The following is a 16,562-nucleotide window of genomic DNA, read 5'->3' on the forward strand; positions in this document are numbered from 1 at the left end:
GCTGTACTGTTTCCCAGACGCCATTGGCTGCCGACCTCCTGTCCCTCCCACCTGTCGACCTATCAGAAGATCAGGTTTGGAGCTCCCTGCACACACCTTCAGGCGAGACGTATGCAAGCCTGAGGACGGATATCAGTCAGGAGGCTCTGAATCACGTGTTTAATTTTGCATATAGTTTACTTGTGTATAATCCGAATAGTATGTTAACTACTCTTTGTTTTGTTTCAGGCTTCCCGTCTGCCATTTATTTTGAGCAATTTCAATAAATAACTTTACCAAATCCCCCCATATTAACACTCACACACATTCAGAATCAATATAAACGATGTATTTGTTAAACATTTACATTTTTTATTAAAAATAACATTCATAACAGTAACAGTTGTACAACCAATAATTATAATCTGCAACAATAATTAATTACACTTGAGAACTGGAGGACTTCATATCCTCCTCTTTTTTAAATAAGTTAAGAATAAAGTTCTTCCCCCCCCCGGGAAATATATGTTTCTAAAGCAGTTCAACATACAGTGTCGGCTATAACTGGCTCACAGCGATCTCTAAAGGTCTTTATTTAAGACTTGCTTTAATGTGGATATTCATAGCATGTTATCTAGGCAGGCATTTGGTTTTTATTCCATAGAGTGGTGCAGGAATGAGTCATGAAACCCAGACCAAGTCAGCATCTTCCTGTTTCCCTGGTGTGGAGGTCAATGGTTTTTGAAGAGATTTTAACGTGTTGTCCTACAACATCAAATACGACAGTAAATACCCCACTGGTGAACTTAAAGGTCTCCTATTATACTGTTTCTCATCAGTATATCACAGGTCTCAGATATATCCAGAGCCTGTCTCTGATTGGCTGAAACACCAAACAGATCATAGTAGCATTACCCATAATCCCCTCTGTTTCAGCCCTGTTTCCAAAGTGCTGATTCTCTGTCTGTTACTTCAAATGAAAACAAGGAGCCCCTCCCCACGCCCCTCAGAGAGACATTTGGTTACAAAGAACTCAATGGAGCTCTAGAGGAGATTCAGGCGATACCTTGGTTGCTGATTGGCTAATGGTTACACAAGACAACACATCGTTATGACATCATCAAGTGGCCAAAATCTGATCAGCTCATTTTCAGACAGGTTTTTATAGAAATGGATCAAAAAGAGAGAAAATCTTGTGACACATGTTGATGTAGAAGAGACATGAAGAAGAGGGGACACATGTTGATGTAGAAGAGACATGAAGAAGAGGGGACACATGTTGATGTAGAAGAGACATGGAGAAGCAGATTTTGCATAATAGGTGACCTTTAAAACAAACACGGTTGCTAACAAGTGTCTAAATGAGACGTCATCACGCCCAACATTAGCCACCTTTAGCTTAGCGGTGGTGACGTGAAGTCATGTGACCGTGCTGTAGTTCCTTTATAGCCCAACATTAGCCTCCTTTAGCTTAGCGGTGGTGACATGAAGTCATGTGACCGTGCTGTAGTTCCTTTATAGCCTAACGTTAGCTTTTTACTTCAGAAATCATATAATTGTGGTAATGTGGAAAATTCCCGTTGTTTTTTTTGTGGCGGGAATCAGGAAGATGCTGCCTTCAGGGTCGACTACAGAAATACGTCATCCCTGCACCTCTCTATCTGGCAGTAGTACAAAATGAGCAGGTTATTAATATGTCCAGTACATGAAGCTACAGTACAGAGTATTCTCTATCGGACAGTGTTTGGCTACTCCAGTGTAAATAAAGTTAAAAGATTACAGTAATGTTTGGCGTCGAGCTGCACCTTCCCGTCTCCAGTGTAGAAATCCAGTTCTCCACGTTTCCAGTTTCAGTTCTGACTTCTCAGTCCGTAAAAGTCAAGTTCTCCGTCTCTGCACCAATCAGAAGTTGAGCTAGAAGTGTTTAAACAGCCAATCAATGGCTGCAGACTCCAGTCGAGCATCGACCCACGCTAATGGGATCTGTGGCTCACACAAATTAAATCCAGTGTTTAGTTTGACCTCTGTTCCAAAGCGTTCATAATATTTGCACTTTATTAAATCCGTGAAGCTGGATGACTCCCTTGAAATCCGCCCGGTAACAAACAGCAGCGTTCGTCTTCAGTCTTCTCCCAGAATCCCGTGTTTCCTCTCGATTCCTTCGGTGCAACGATGCTCGCTTTGGGTTCGATTCACTATTTCCTGTCAGCGAAAATCAAAAGAAACATTTGTTATTTTTCCATCCATGTCATTATTAAATTCAGCCTAGAAATGTGTGACCTGATTAAGAGCTTTATAAGTACAGTCCATTTACCATTTCAATGTATTATTTGTAGAGCCGGGACTCGATTAAAAAAATTAATCTAATTAATTAGAGGCTTTGTAATTAATTAATCGAAATTAATCGCATTTTTAATCAAATATACATATTTGACCGGAGAACAGTGAGAAGCAGTTTCCACATGGACTTGACTCCAGGTGGTCGACAGTCGAGTGCAGTCCAGTGAGCCAGGGAGCTGGTTATTCTCTCAGACGTGGACTCACTCATCCTGGCCCTGAAACCAGTCATCTGGTTGAGTGTGGGTTGGGTCAGGGTGTGGTTCCTTGCACTCGGAGTCGGGCTAACGTCCACGCTAGCTGCTACATGCTTTGCATTTAGGTGATACTTTAGGCTTGATGTGCTGCGGTGATATGCAAATTATTTTTTGCATAATTTGCACACAACCGTGCTCTTGTCGACGCTTTTTAAAACAAAATGTCCCATCCACGGGGCGACCAAAGCGGTCTCATCAGCTTGTTCGTTCATGTTTGACTATTGTTCACCGTGGTTTGTTGTTGTTTGAAGTCCCATGCTGAAGTCATGAACGTTAGTTGGTGCTCCAGTATAATCGGTCCGCCTGAAACTCATCCAGTGAGAAACGTTCCGCTGTGCAAAAATAAGTGCGATTAAAATGCGTTAATTTTTTTAACGCGTTAATTTTTGTGTAATTAATTAATCTTAATTAACGCGTTAAAGTCCCAGCCCTAATTATTTGTAATGTACATTTTCCCCTAATCTTCTTATTTTGTATACATATTTTACTCTATTTCATTCAATTGTATCTTTAATGGGTTTTCTGTCCATTAACCTGTTCTGCCCCGAGCCTGTTTTTCAGGTCAGGAACAAATGACAATATCTTCCCTTCTAAAAGGGTTAAATTAATAATCTTTTTTTTCTCAAAGCAACGTTAAACCTGTGAGTTGGATGTAGAAAATAATCAATATGGATTTTTTTTTTTTTAAAGCAAATTCAGATTGAACATAGTAAAAACATTTAAATTATTGTGTCCGTCCAAAAAGAAAAAATGACTTATAGTGAAAACCACCCTTGAATGATTGGATAGTAGACTAAAAGCTTTAGGAATCCAAACATAACATATAATAAGTACCCTGTATCAGGATTGATGCAAAACAAGTGACCTTTGACCTTTTTAGACAGATAAAAAACACTTCTGTGGTCATCAGGGTGGATTTTCCATATCTCTGGAACCCATTGGTCGATGTTGATGATTGACATCTCTTTTGAACCGTTAGAGCCAATAGAATCGAGGGGAAGTTCCTAAAACCATTTAAACATTACCCATTGGTGAATGAGTGCTGCACAGCCAGAATGCCCCAGAAAGCTGGGTTGCAGCTCGAACAACAGCTAATATGAAATCTCCGTTTTTGACAAAAATTGAATGATGGATTATCAGAAATAATTTCAAAGTGACACAGACACATTGGATTAACATTCAGCAGCATTTTTCTAGTTGTAATGCCATTGAACACAACTTTTGATCAGAAACAGCTAAATGTAAGACAAATTGGCCGTGTTTGCTCCGTGAAGCTACGTGGTGTGATGTCTGGGTTTGCTTGTGCAGATCCGATAAGTAATAAAGTATTTCTACCATGAGTTCTGTGCGTTAGTCTTTTTTTCCTCAGGGCTCATTTAGACGCTTATTGTGAAACTTGTGTTTTGTTTCGATACAAATTGTTAATATTGCCTGATAGCAGTTCCTTCCCGTTAAGTGGGTATGACACGTTCATAGGTTGTTAAATGTTAAGAAGCCTTGAGACCCAGTTTTGTGAAAAAAATGCCCTTAAAGGTGGGGTAGGTAATTTTGGAGAAACCGGCTCGAGTGCGCTAGAATTTGAAAATACACAGCCGGAAGAAATCTGCCACTTCCTCACAGAGCCCCTCCCCCAACACACACGAACGCGCACATGACCAATGAGGACAGAGATCAGTGTGTGCCCCGATGGAAGGCTGACAGGCAGGTAGGCCGTCCAGTTAGCCGGCTCAGATGATTGGTCGTGCTTTTTACAGCTCCACGGCTTCCACAGATTATGTTTTTATGGATTCACTTCAGATATTCATTGCTATCGGGATGTTAAGAGCATTCCATGGAATATAACAACAAGTGTATCTCCAGCCGGTTTCGCAAACTTACCTACCCCACCTTTAAGGCTTAACAGGTTAAAGTGTTTTTTTTATCGAAATATTTAATTTGAATTTTGAACAGTTTTTTCAATTTACATTTTTTTGTATAAATATTTTTTTGTATAAATATTTTTTTGTATATATTCAATGCCACATTCTTAATTGAACTTCTGATGTTTTAAATAAATAAATAAATGTTCTTCCTTCGTTTTCTTTATTTTCCATATATGTACATGGAAATCTTTTAATTCTAAATATAGCAACAAAACACAACTTCCCCCAGGGATAAAGAAAGTATTCTGACCATCAACAATACTTTCACACAAACTATTTGAACCATCACTCTCAGGTGTACGGACGTTTCCTCCAGTCATCCTACATGTCACCCTACATGTCGTCCTCACAGTAAACATGTAGAATGAAGCCTGCGTACCGAACAGCTGCTCTCACCTGCCGTTCTACATGATCATGGCTCTGATGGCGGCCGTGCTGATGCGTTTGCGTTTCCGATGTTTCCTCCGGCGTCGAGGCGAGGCGGGGCGGAAAGGAGGCGGGGGGGCGGAGGGGGGGGGGCGAGGAGGAGAGGGCTGCGAACACAGAGAGGAGAGAGGTGAGTCTGTATCTGGAATATCAAACACAACTAACATCTGTGGAGGAAGTCCTTCAGATGACCTGATGAATGGTTCATGGACTAAGTTTGTCTTTTGTTATATTTCATAAAGTAATAAAGAAAGTCAATAAACAAAGTGAAATGGATCTGAAGTGCAGGAACAGAGCAGCTTCACTCTCAGAGGACAAAGAAGCTCTGCTCACAGTCTCTCTATATAGTCATGAGAGGAAATGGCTGGTCCTCCGTCCCACCATTAAACCATGGAACCCCCTCGTCTTTAACCATTTGCAAATCCGTAACACATGTTCTGTAAGATCACATAAACAATCACAAGCGACCCCAAACACGTCCTGTATACAGAGTTTGAGTTGCAGAAGGTATAGATTACCAAACTGTAGATCGAACAGGTATAAGTTTCCTTCGTTCCGCTGTCGATCTGAACAGTCAGGAACAATTGTGATTATGCTGTTAGGAGTTGTTGGGAGGTGCAATGTTTACAGTGTAGCTTGTGCAGTCGAGAAGTCGAGTTGTGTGAGCAACATTGTGTCTTTAGACTTCTCTGTTTCAGTGTGTCCTCTGTATCAATGCTCTGGAGTTGATCTGACTGAAAATGTGATTTTAAATCTCAAAACCGCTACAGTATCTGTCAGGCAGAAACTTGGGACAACTCATTTGACTGAAACCTTAAAACTGAACTAACTGACTGCTCGGGTTAACTTTGATTTAAACATGTGTAGAATACTAAGAGCTTTATTGAGTAGGTGTAACTGTATCAAGGGTTAAACTCATAACTTTATAACTTAGGGTTTAATGTAATTGTAAAACCATTGGGCCACTGAGAAGACACTATAGCAACTCAGGAGGGAGCCAGGCTGAAGTCGAATAGTCCATTTAGCTTAGGAACCTTCCTAACGGAGTGAAATGACCCGGAAGTCCCTCAGTGGCAGCCATGATAAGTGCCGTTCGAATTCTCTAGAATGATGAGAATGATAGGAAAGGAGGTTTCAAACTTCCTTTATAACCTCCTTTAGCTTAGGAACCACTGGACCTCCCTAACCGGCAGGAGAAGCGAAAATGCTGCCCCACAATGCCTTGCAGCCGCAGCATTTGCCGTCAATCAACAGTCGGCCGTTCACGGAAACAACCGATTATGACCGAGAAATGATATCATGAAAGTTACGGTGCTTATTAAGCATTTTAAAACATAGGTGGTAAGTTGCCAAAGTGCTTTGTTTTGAACGTTCATCAGTATTATAATCAAAGAGAGAAATATGAACGTTAGTTTTTACTGAAGTTATCAAATAAAGTCAACATTTCAGTGTTTACTGAGCTGTGTGGGGTTTGTTCAACTTCTAAAAGATGTTTGAATGGTGATATACACAGTGATAGATGTTAAGGACTAACGTTTATAATAAATACATCTGTATTGATTTTAAGATCTTTAGTTCATACAATCACACGTATTGGGATCATTGGTATTAATGTGGACCGGAGGGAGAGGGGGACGAGCATAAGTTTCACTTTCCTTTTTTATTTCAATTCCAACTTTGGTCATGAAGAATCTGTTTCTCTGTTGTCCACGTTCATAAAGCAAAGCAGCAGCATCAGAGCACGGTGCAGAGTCTCTAGATGAGTTTACAGTAGTCCCTCGTTCTTATTGAGCATCCATGTTGTAGTCCGCTGTATAGAAAACTGTGGTTTCCATAGTTTCCCCACAGCAGCAGACGCACACAATGACGTCCGCTGGCGCAACACCTCGGATAGTGAAAGTGCAGTCGATTCTCTAAAGTGCCACAGTCTCTTCTCCTAAATCCTTTTGAATTCTCCTATCCACTATCCCTTAACCCCGTGATGTTTCACTCAGAGGTCAAGGAATAGACGATAGGGTTAGAACTTAGGAGCTGACTTTTAAACTATCCGACTGCAGCCCAAGTCTCGATTTCCTTTTGAGGGCCACCAGCTGCAGAGAGTTAACGAATTAAAGGGGCGTGGCCCCACAGCTGTGAGAACTCAGCAATCAGGTGTCCATTTTAGGTAGCTCTTTCCTGGAGCGTCAGCGCCAGACAGACAAACACAATAGAATCCTGCTGGAGTCACGAGGGTGGCAAAGAGGAGGCAAATCCTACTTTGATTGAGATAAGTGTCGCTGGTATTTTATTTTATTTGGTTGTTTAGCCCCTCATGCTATAATCATGTGTATTTTCTCCGTTCCTGTTTATGTGTCTTCTCGCAATTTTCACTGGCCCCGTGTATCTCGTAATCGATATAACTGGCCTGCTCTCGTCTATCCCACGTGCTCCACTGACATCCAACATCTAGTTTCAGGCGACCTGTGGAACTGCCAGTCAGCTGTTCCTAAGGCTGACTTCATCTCTGGCCACTGGTCTCCTGCTCTCTCCCACATGGAGCTTCTCCCTCTTCAAGCTACCTAACTTCACTCCTTCCACCTTTGAACTCCATGACGTCACAGTAACCCATCCTATACAATGAACCCTTGTTGTTATCTACCGTCCACCAGGCGCCTTGGGGGACTTCTTGGATGAATTAGATCATCTCCTCTCACACATCCTGAAACCGGCCCTCCCGCTGTACTTCTCGGAGACTTCAACCTCCAGATGGGGAAGATAGACGAACTAACATCTCTGTTAACCGCCTTTGCTTTCTCACTGTCTCCGTCCCCACCAACTCATAAAGCTGGCAGTGTCCTCGATCTCATATTCTCAAGGAACTGCGCTACTTCTAACCTCTCTGTAAACCCGCTCCACACCTCCGATCACTTCATTTCATTCTCTCTACCCCTTTCCAAACATAACAAACTACTCTCTTCTCATCCTGCACCTGTCCGCCGTAACCTTCGTTCCCTCTCCCCCTCTACCTTTGCCTCCTCGGTGCTCTCAGCCCTCCCTTCCTCTGACTCGTTCCAACTCCTACCTCCAAACTCTGCTGCGGAAACTCTCCTCTCTACTCTCTCATCCTCTCTGGACTCTCTCTGTCCTCTCACATCTCGGGGGGCTCATCAGTCCCCTCCTGCTCCCTGGCTAAATGACGCACTGCGTGCTAATAGAACCATCCTTCGGGCAGCTGAGCGGAAACGGTGGAAATCCAAACACCGTGACGACCTCCTAACCTATCAGGCTCTCCTCTCCTCTTTCTCTGCTTCGATCTCTCAGGCAAAAAGCACTTTCTTTCAAGATAAGATCCAATCTTCCTATTCCAATCCCAAAAAACTATTTTCCATCTTCTCCTCCCTCCTGGACCCCCCCAAGGCCCCTTCCCCCTCCTCCCTCCTGGACCCCCCCAAAGCCCCTTCCCCCTCCTCACTTCTGTCAAGCGACTTTGTTAACCACTTTGAAAAAAAGGTTTGATATTCGCTCTTCTTTTTCTGACTCACCTCTACTCACCGCCGGATCACCTGAGCCACCTTCAACCGGCACACTGACCTCCTTTTCCCCTCTCTCTCCAAGTGAGGTTCTTACCCTCATTACCTCTGCCGGCCCTACCACCTGTCCTCTGGACCCTATCCCTTCAAACCTCCTTCAGACTATCGCTCCTGATATTCTACCGTTTCTCACCCATTTCATCAACACTTCTCTAACTTCTGGTCACTTTCCAAACAGTCTCAAGGAGGCAAGAGTAAACCCTCTCCTGAAGAAACCCACTCTCAACCCGTCTGATGTTATAAACTACAGGCCGGTCTCTCTCCTCCCGTTCCTGTCTAAAACACTTGAACGCGCTGTCTTTAAACAACTCTCCTGTTATCTCCATCAGAACAACCTTCTGGATCCGCACCAGTCTGGTTTCAAGGCAGGTCACTCCACAGAAACTGCCCTCCTTGCTGTCACTGAGGAACTGCACACGGCTAAAGCAGCCTCCCTCTCCTCTGTCCTCATCCTGTTGGACCTGTCTGCTGCATTCGACACGGTGAACCATCAGATCCTCCTTCGCTCTCTCCAAGAACTTGGAGTTTCAGGCTCTGCACTTTCCCTCCTCACCTCATACCTCAAAGACCGCACCTACAGGGTCACTTGGAGAGGGTCCGAGTCCGACCCTTGTCAATTAACTACAGGGGTCCCTCAGGGCTCTGTTCTTGGTCCCCTCATCTTCTCCTTGTACACAAACTTGTCGGATCTGTCATTAGCCCGCATGGTTTTTCATACCACTGCTACGCTGACGACACCCAACGAGTCCTGCCCTTCCCCCGCTCAGAGACCCAGGTCGTCGCACGCATCTCTGCTCGTCTAGCTGACATCTCTCAGTGGATGTCTGCTCATCATCTCAAGCTCATCCTTGACAAAACTGAACTGCTTTTCCTTCCGGGAAAAGATTGTCCCACTCTTGACCTGACAATAAACATCGGCCCCTCTGTTGTTTCCCCGACTCAGACTGCAAGGAATCTGGGTGTGATCCTAGATAACAACCTGTCCTTCACTGCAAACATCGCTGCTACAACCCGCTGCTGCAGATACACGCTCTACAGCATCAGGAGGACGCGCCCCCAGCTGACCCAGAAAGCCACGCAGGTTCTGGTCCAGGCTCTCGTCATCTCACGCCTAGACTACTGCAACTCCCTCCTGGCTGGTCTACCTGCATGTGCCATCCGACCTCTGCAGCTCATCCAGAATGCAGCGGCTCGTCTGGTCTTCAACCTTCCTGAATGTTCCCACACCACTCCGCTCCTCCGCTCCCTTCACTGGCTTCCGGTAACTGCTAGAATCCACTTCAAGACACTGGTACTTGCGTACCATGCTGCGAATGGATCTGGCCCTTCCTACATCCAGCACATGGTTAAACCGTACACCCCAGCACGTGCACTCCGCTCTGCATCAGCCAGACGACTCGCTGCACCCTCGCTGCGAGGGGGACCCAAGTTCCCATCAGCAGAAACACGTGGGTTTGCTATCCTGGCTCCAAGATGGTGGAACGAGCTCCCATTGACATCAGGACAGCAGAAAGCTCACACACCTTCCGGCGCAGACTGAAAACTCATCTCTTTCGACTCCACCTCGAGGATAGAACTGCTAACAAAGCACTTATATACTAACAAAGGACTGGCTCCTCTAAAGCCAGTTGAGTAGCACTGGAAATGTTTGGCTCTATGAAACCTGATGTACTTTATGATTCTGTTTTCTTCAAGGTTGTATTTTGTTGGTCGAACGCACTCATTGTAAGTCGCTTTGGATAAAAGCGTCAGCTAAATGCAATGTAATGGATATGTGCAATAGGGAAAGTTCTGTACCTGTATGTTTCTTGTTTGTTTGCCATGTGATCTCTGTTCTGTATCTATGACTGATTGACCTGAATGTTTTATGTGTATTATCTCGATGGCCAAGACAAATGTATCCTAAGGGAGACAATAAAGCTCTATCTTATCTTATCTTATGTCTCTGTTAAACACACACGAGACTCAAAATACAATTTAACAGAGTAAAAGGCAATCAGAGATTAAGATATGTTTTAAAAGATTATGTTATTTTGACACAACAACATCTCTCTTTGAGATCTAGGGCGGTCATGTGTGACGGGTTAGCAGCAAAACAATAGGTCATTTATCCAAACAGTTGAAAACATCAGCAACGGGAAGTGTGACCGAACATCTGACTCTGACTGGAGGCTCAGCTTGTGTTCTCTGCTTAGCGACAGTACATATTTCTGTCCGTCTCTTAATGACTGCATGGTTAAAGGAGAGGCTGGGAGAACATGATCAAACATTTATAAATAAAAACGTTGGGATTCAGGCGTTGTATTTTGCAGCATTTCAATATACATCTTTATCACCTGAAGACAGAGCGACACATAACGTAGCTCCCAAAAGTCTGACACAAAGTTTGGTGACGTTTGAGGGCCAGAGACGACGAATCAGCAGTCAACAAGTTGAAGTGTCCTTGGGCAAGTTGCTCCCAATTGCTGACTGTGTGTGTGTGTGTGTGTGTGTGTGTGTGTCCTTGTGTGTCTCCTTGTGTAGCTGTGTGTGTGTGCGCGAGTGCGTGCGTGAGTGTGTGTGTGTGTGGACTAGCATTACTATACTTGTGGGGACCTAAATCTGTTTACATAGTCACGTGTGGGGACTCGCCTCCCTTATGGGGACAAATTGGAGGTCCCCATAAGGGGGATCATTAATTTTAGGGTGAAGACTGGGTTAGGCATGTGTTGGTTATGGTTAAGGTTAGGATAAGTCTCCAGGAAATGCATGTAAGTCAATGCAATGTCCCCTGAAGTGATGTATACGTGTGTGTGTGTGTGTGTGTGTGTGTGTGTGTGTGTGTGTGTGTGTGTGTGTGTGTGTGTGTGTGTGTGTGTGTGTGTGTGAATTCTGCTTCATAACGACTGAACATCACCACAGAAACACGTCTCTTGACCACAGAGAGATTACAAAGCGTCTGACTTCTCTCTGAAGGACGGATCAGAACCTTGAAGTCTTCACAACAAACTGATCCTGAGTCAGAGATCAGCAGCAGCTGGTGTTTAGTCTCACAGCCTTTCAGCAGCAGAAAAAGCTACATCTTGATATGAAGTCTGAAATAAACATCTGATCGTGTTTGTTTGGCGGACGTTAGGCTTGAGGATCTTTCCATCTATTTGCAATTTCCCCTTCCATTATTGTTCTATTTGTTTGCGTTTGTGAAGTTCTGCTTACAGCCGCTCTCCTTCTCCCTACACGCGTATTTTAAGGCTTCATTTCTGCCAGAAAAAGAACTTCATGCTCAGAAAATGTCCCGTATTTAAAGATGAATAAAACTGATAGTACTATTGTTGTCTTCTCCAAAGTCTTCTTTTAACAGTGACAGCACTAACATATCGTCATCATGCCTTCCTATGAACTGGGAGTCTTTGCTGATATTCGCAGTAAGAAATGCTGTTTCAGTTTAATGCAAACCAACATGTCTTTAACCCTTAGATGCCCAAGTGACTGGACCCTACACTCTTCCATAAGTGGGGCAAAAAGGACACGTATTAGAACAATATGGGTTTTTATGCCATTGTTGTCATTTTGGTTAGGAAAAATCACTTTTATAATAATTAGTATTACATTTCGGTTCACACTAGAAATATTTTATATTTAATATTTCACTATTTATAATTTTATAAAAAAAAATTACATTTTGAAAAAAAACGTTTTCCCATAGGATCCCATTGAAAATGCATGCGGGTCTTTTTTGACCCACTTATGGAAGCTTGGGGCAGTAATACAAAAACTACAATTTCTTAAAATGTATACAATTTAAATTGAAAATTTGAATGGCATGATATCCAAAACATGTTTTTTGAGGTATAGCTGGAATATGAAATGATAAAAAAATTTTTAATTACAAAGATACTTCAAGAAAGCCACCTCACCGGGTCCAAAAAGACCCACTTATGCATCTAAGGGTTGATGAAACACCTGCAGACTCGATCACGATGGAGTCACAGGAAATGCTTTGTGTTTGTCCGTGAGCGTTCCAGCAACAACGCATCTATCGAACAAGACACTACTGTTATTTCTAAAGACTCGTGAAAGTGCATCAAATCACAGTTGCTTGCAGAAAGATCGTTCTTCATTATAATGATACTTCTTTGTTTTTACAGGTACTACCAATACTGCAATGTTAAGTATCACCATTCAAAAAAATGTTATTACTAATAACGTGTGCACTTTTTAATGTAACACGTACGTCTATTCTCTTGACCTTATCTGCTCAATACGGCTGCTCTTCCCAAACATATGAAGGCATTCTGATTCTGATATATTTAAGGCATTTCTTTTTTTGCACATTAAAACAACTGTGAACATTCATAAACACACGTCTGCCCCTCAAAGACTGCAACCACTACTATTTAGAAATATGTATGTCTACGTTCCTTGTATCCTTTGGTTACTAAACGCCTTTATGAACACACGGTTAGAAACACTCTACATTCATACAGTTTGGTACATTTAACGTTTTTAGACTGTAAGTGTAAATATGCACATTAACATTGCATTGTATCTCGTTGCACAGCCATCGCTACGACCTCTGCTTTCACTCGTATCTATTAATTTGTGTCTATTCTTTACTGCAGTGAGAGTTGCCACAGAAATATCGTTGTACTTTGTATCAATGAAGATATATTCTGTTCTTCTCACCTGTTTTAACCGCTTCAGGCTTTGGTCTCTGCTGAGGAAGATGATGATGAAGATGAGGCTCCGTCTGGATCATCTCCAGAACTTTCTTCCTCCTTTCCTCCTCCTCCGTTAAAGTTAAATCTCCTCCACTCGTCTCTTTTAAGTCTTTTTCCTTCGCCACCTCAGCTCCACCCGACCCCCCACTGTTAGCCGACCCACTCTCTTCCCTCTCGTTGTTTTTCACACTTCCCACCACCACCGTTTTCTGACTCGTTGTCATAGGAACGGTGGGTTTTTCCTCTAATCTTGGAGGGTATGTTGGTGTTTCGGGTGGAGAAGGGGCGTCTGATTGGGGGTGCTGATGGTGCATTATCTGCCTCCTCTCCATCGGATCTCCTTTATTATTATTAGCTCCACCTTCCTCTCCGCTCCCGATGGAGGTGACGCTCCGGGCTTCAGATGCCCGACCCTCTACCTCCATTTTTGGGTGAACTGGAGTCCAACGCACCAGCTGGGTGTAGCCGCCATTTTGCCACTGCCTCCCCTCCCCCATCAGGGGCTTCTTGATGTGATGCTGGTTGTGTTTCAGGTCGTCGTGACGGTGCAAATCTGCTTTGGAGGCGTGAGTTTTTGGGGGAGATGGGTTGTGAAGGTGGGGAAGGTGGGAGGAAGGAGTTGGGAGAGGAAGAGGAAGAGGAGGAGGAGGTGGAGGAGGATGGTTGATGTGACTGGAGGAGGAAGAGGAGGGACTTTGGCACCGGCAGCTGACGTGGTCCTCCACAGAGATGATGGCCCTCTCGTAATGCTCCTTCCTGTTCACAAACATGATCTTCAACACCTGGAGAAGAGGCGGGGAAAGAGACGTTAGTTGACGCCAATGATAATGTTTTTAACAGCTTCTGGAAAGCGTTTGCCATCCTCCTGAAGCCATCGTTTCATATATTTAAACATTCACATGATCATTTGGTCTGATTGGATGATTACCTATTGCTCCTGGTGTCCACACACACACGGTCACACACACATGTACACACTATAGCCAAATACACAACAGAAACATATACTTTAACAGACATTTTAATGTTTAACACAACATTACTTGCACATCTCTCCATCCTGGGAGAAGGAGCTCTTTTTCTGTTTCCTACAAAGTAAATTCAATGTTTTCCTGTCTAATATTGGTTTTTCTAGTCTTCATTTGGGGGAGTTTTTCCTGCGAGGATCTGCGGACAGAGGACGTTTCCCACACTGCTAACCCCCTGATACTAATATGTTTGTATTATTGGACTAGATCCATTACATGTGATCCTTGATGAAGCACAGACTTGGTAGAAATCCCACTTCAACTATGCAAACTCCACCAAATGAATGTGTATTAGCATTGAGGCCTGCAGCGACAAGCAGCGGAGCTTCTGATTGGTTAAAGGCATTTCCAGACAAGCAGTTCATTCCATGATATTTGGCTGATCCATGCCAAGATGTTTTTACATCTGCTCATTAGGCTGCAACCCAAGCATGCAAACCATCTCCTGAAGCCATTAAACAATACACGGAAACACACTCAGAGCTTCATGAAGATCTGAGCCTCTGCAGATTAGACCTTCACAAGGCCTTCATTAATGTCATAATATTCAAGACTTGTTTGCAACATTAGGATTAACGCTTGCATCATTAGCCTGTTAGCTTAGCCTAGCAGAAGCTACTGTAAATTCGATGTTTTGCTAATAAGCAACATGAGATAAAAGCCTTGTTTTTAAAGTTTGGCAATAAGACTGGTAACCTGGGTAAGAATCAGCTCCATCGGGAAGTATCTGTGAGTAGCTTAGCATTAGATACTTCGATATAATTGGAGGATGAAACCCTCTTTAATGGTCACACACATTCAGAGCACACACAGTGAAAGTTGACCTCTGCTTTTAACCCATCCTAGTACCAGGAGCAGTGGGGAGGAATGCACTGCTCCTTCCTGTTAGCCTAGCTTAGCATTAGTGTTAGAAAAAGCTTCAATCTCAGGATCCATGTATTTATTATCCTCTCAAGAATGGAAGGAGTCATCACATACAGAGCATCAACTGGTTCCTGAACAGTGTCCTTCACATGCTACTACTACAATGACTTAAACTACTACTACTACTGCTACTACTGCTACTACTGCTACTACTACTACTGCTGCTGCTACTACTGCTACTGCTACTACTGCTGCTACTACTGCTACTGCTGCTACTACTACTACTACTACTACTAATACTACTGCTGCTACTACTGCTACTGCTACTACTTCTACTACTACTACTGCTGCTACTACTACTACTACTAGTACTACTACTGCTACTACTAGTACTACTACTGCTGCTACTACTACTACTACTACTACTACTGCTACTACTGCTTCTACTACTACTGCTGCTACTGCTGCTGCTACTACTAGTACTACTACTACTACTACTGCTACTACTACTAGTACTACTACTGCTAATACTACTGCTGCTACTGCTACTGCTGCTACTGCTACTACTACTACTACTGCTACTGCTACTGCTGCTACTACTACTAATACTACTGCTGCTACTGCTGCTACTGCTACTACTGCTGCTACTACTGCTACTACTACTACTGCTACTACTGCTGCTACTACTGCTACTGCTGCTACTACTACTACCACCACCACCACCACCACCACCACCACTTCTACTACTACTACTACTACCACCACCACTACTACTACTACCACCACTACTACTACTACTACCACCACCACTACCACTACTACTACTACTACTACTACTGCTACTACTGCTACTGGCTTGAGCTTCAGTCTCAGGATCCATGTCTCTGTGATCCTCTCCAGAATGGAAGGAGTCATCACATACAGAGACTAGTTCCTGAGCATCTGCCTCAAACAGTCCTGATGCTCTTCCAGGTCATCACACATCCTGTCATGAACACAGCTACAGTTGGGGTAGCTTTGTTAGCATGCTACTCTCATGTTGGAGGAGGACACTCAGTAGTTTACAGAGAAATGTTATCAGATATCTGTCATTGTGAATAGGTTGCTAATGTATACCCCCGTAATGATGTTGTATTGATGTCCTTTTTGTTTTCTGTTGTTTTATGTGTAACCAATGTCTCGCTTGAAAAAGAGATGGTTGATCTCAATGGGATTTTCACCTGGTTAACTAAAGGCTACATAAACACACAGACACACACCAACCGTCAGGTAGCATTGTGTACCTGCAGGTATCGTGTGGAGGTCACCACTGGAACACACTTCATGTTTCTGGAGTTGCAGCATCCGGAGCAGCGCGTCACCTCCACACACAGCGGCCACACCAGGAAGTTAGCGTTACGACGGTCCACCATGGAGCGCGTCACCTCCATCACCTCCGTGCGAGTCTGACAGGACGCCAGCTGAGCCATGGGGGCCTCAA

At 43.6% G+C, this 16,562-nt stretch overlaps 1 protein-coding gene across 1 annotated transcript in view; it reads right to left on the reverse strand.

Annotated features, from left to right (window-relative positions):
- Window positions 1–328: 328 nt before the first annotated feature.
- The window catches only part of LOC117441258 (uncharacterized), a 24,174-nt gene continuing 7,940 nt past the window's right edge, over window positions 329–16,562 (reverse strand). The window contains exons 4-7 of the mRNA XM_034077461.2: window positions 16,366–16,562; window positions 13,156–13,972; window positions 4,892–5,028; window positions 329–2,181 (exon numbers count right to left, since the gene is read on the reverse strand). Coding sequence (XP_033933352.2) covers window positions 2,101–2,181; window positions 4,892–5,028; window positions 13,156–13,972; window positions 16,366–16,562 — 1,232 coding nt within the window. The 3' untranslated portion in view covers window positions 329–2,100. The remainder of the gene's footprint in view (window positions 2,182–4,891; window positions 5,029–13,155; window positions 13,973–16,365) is intronic.

Source organism: Pseudochaenichthys georgianus, unplaced genomic scaffold (genome assembly GCF_902827115.2).
Source record: "Pseudochaenichthys georgianus unplaced genomic scaffold, fPseGeo1.2 scaffold_1614_arrow_ctg1, whole genome shotgun sequence".
In the NCBI taxonomy this organism is placed as follows: domain Eukaryota; kingdom Metazoa; phylum Chordata; class Actinopteri; order Perciformes; family Channichthyidae; genus Pseudochaenichthys; species Pseudochaenichthys georgianus.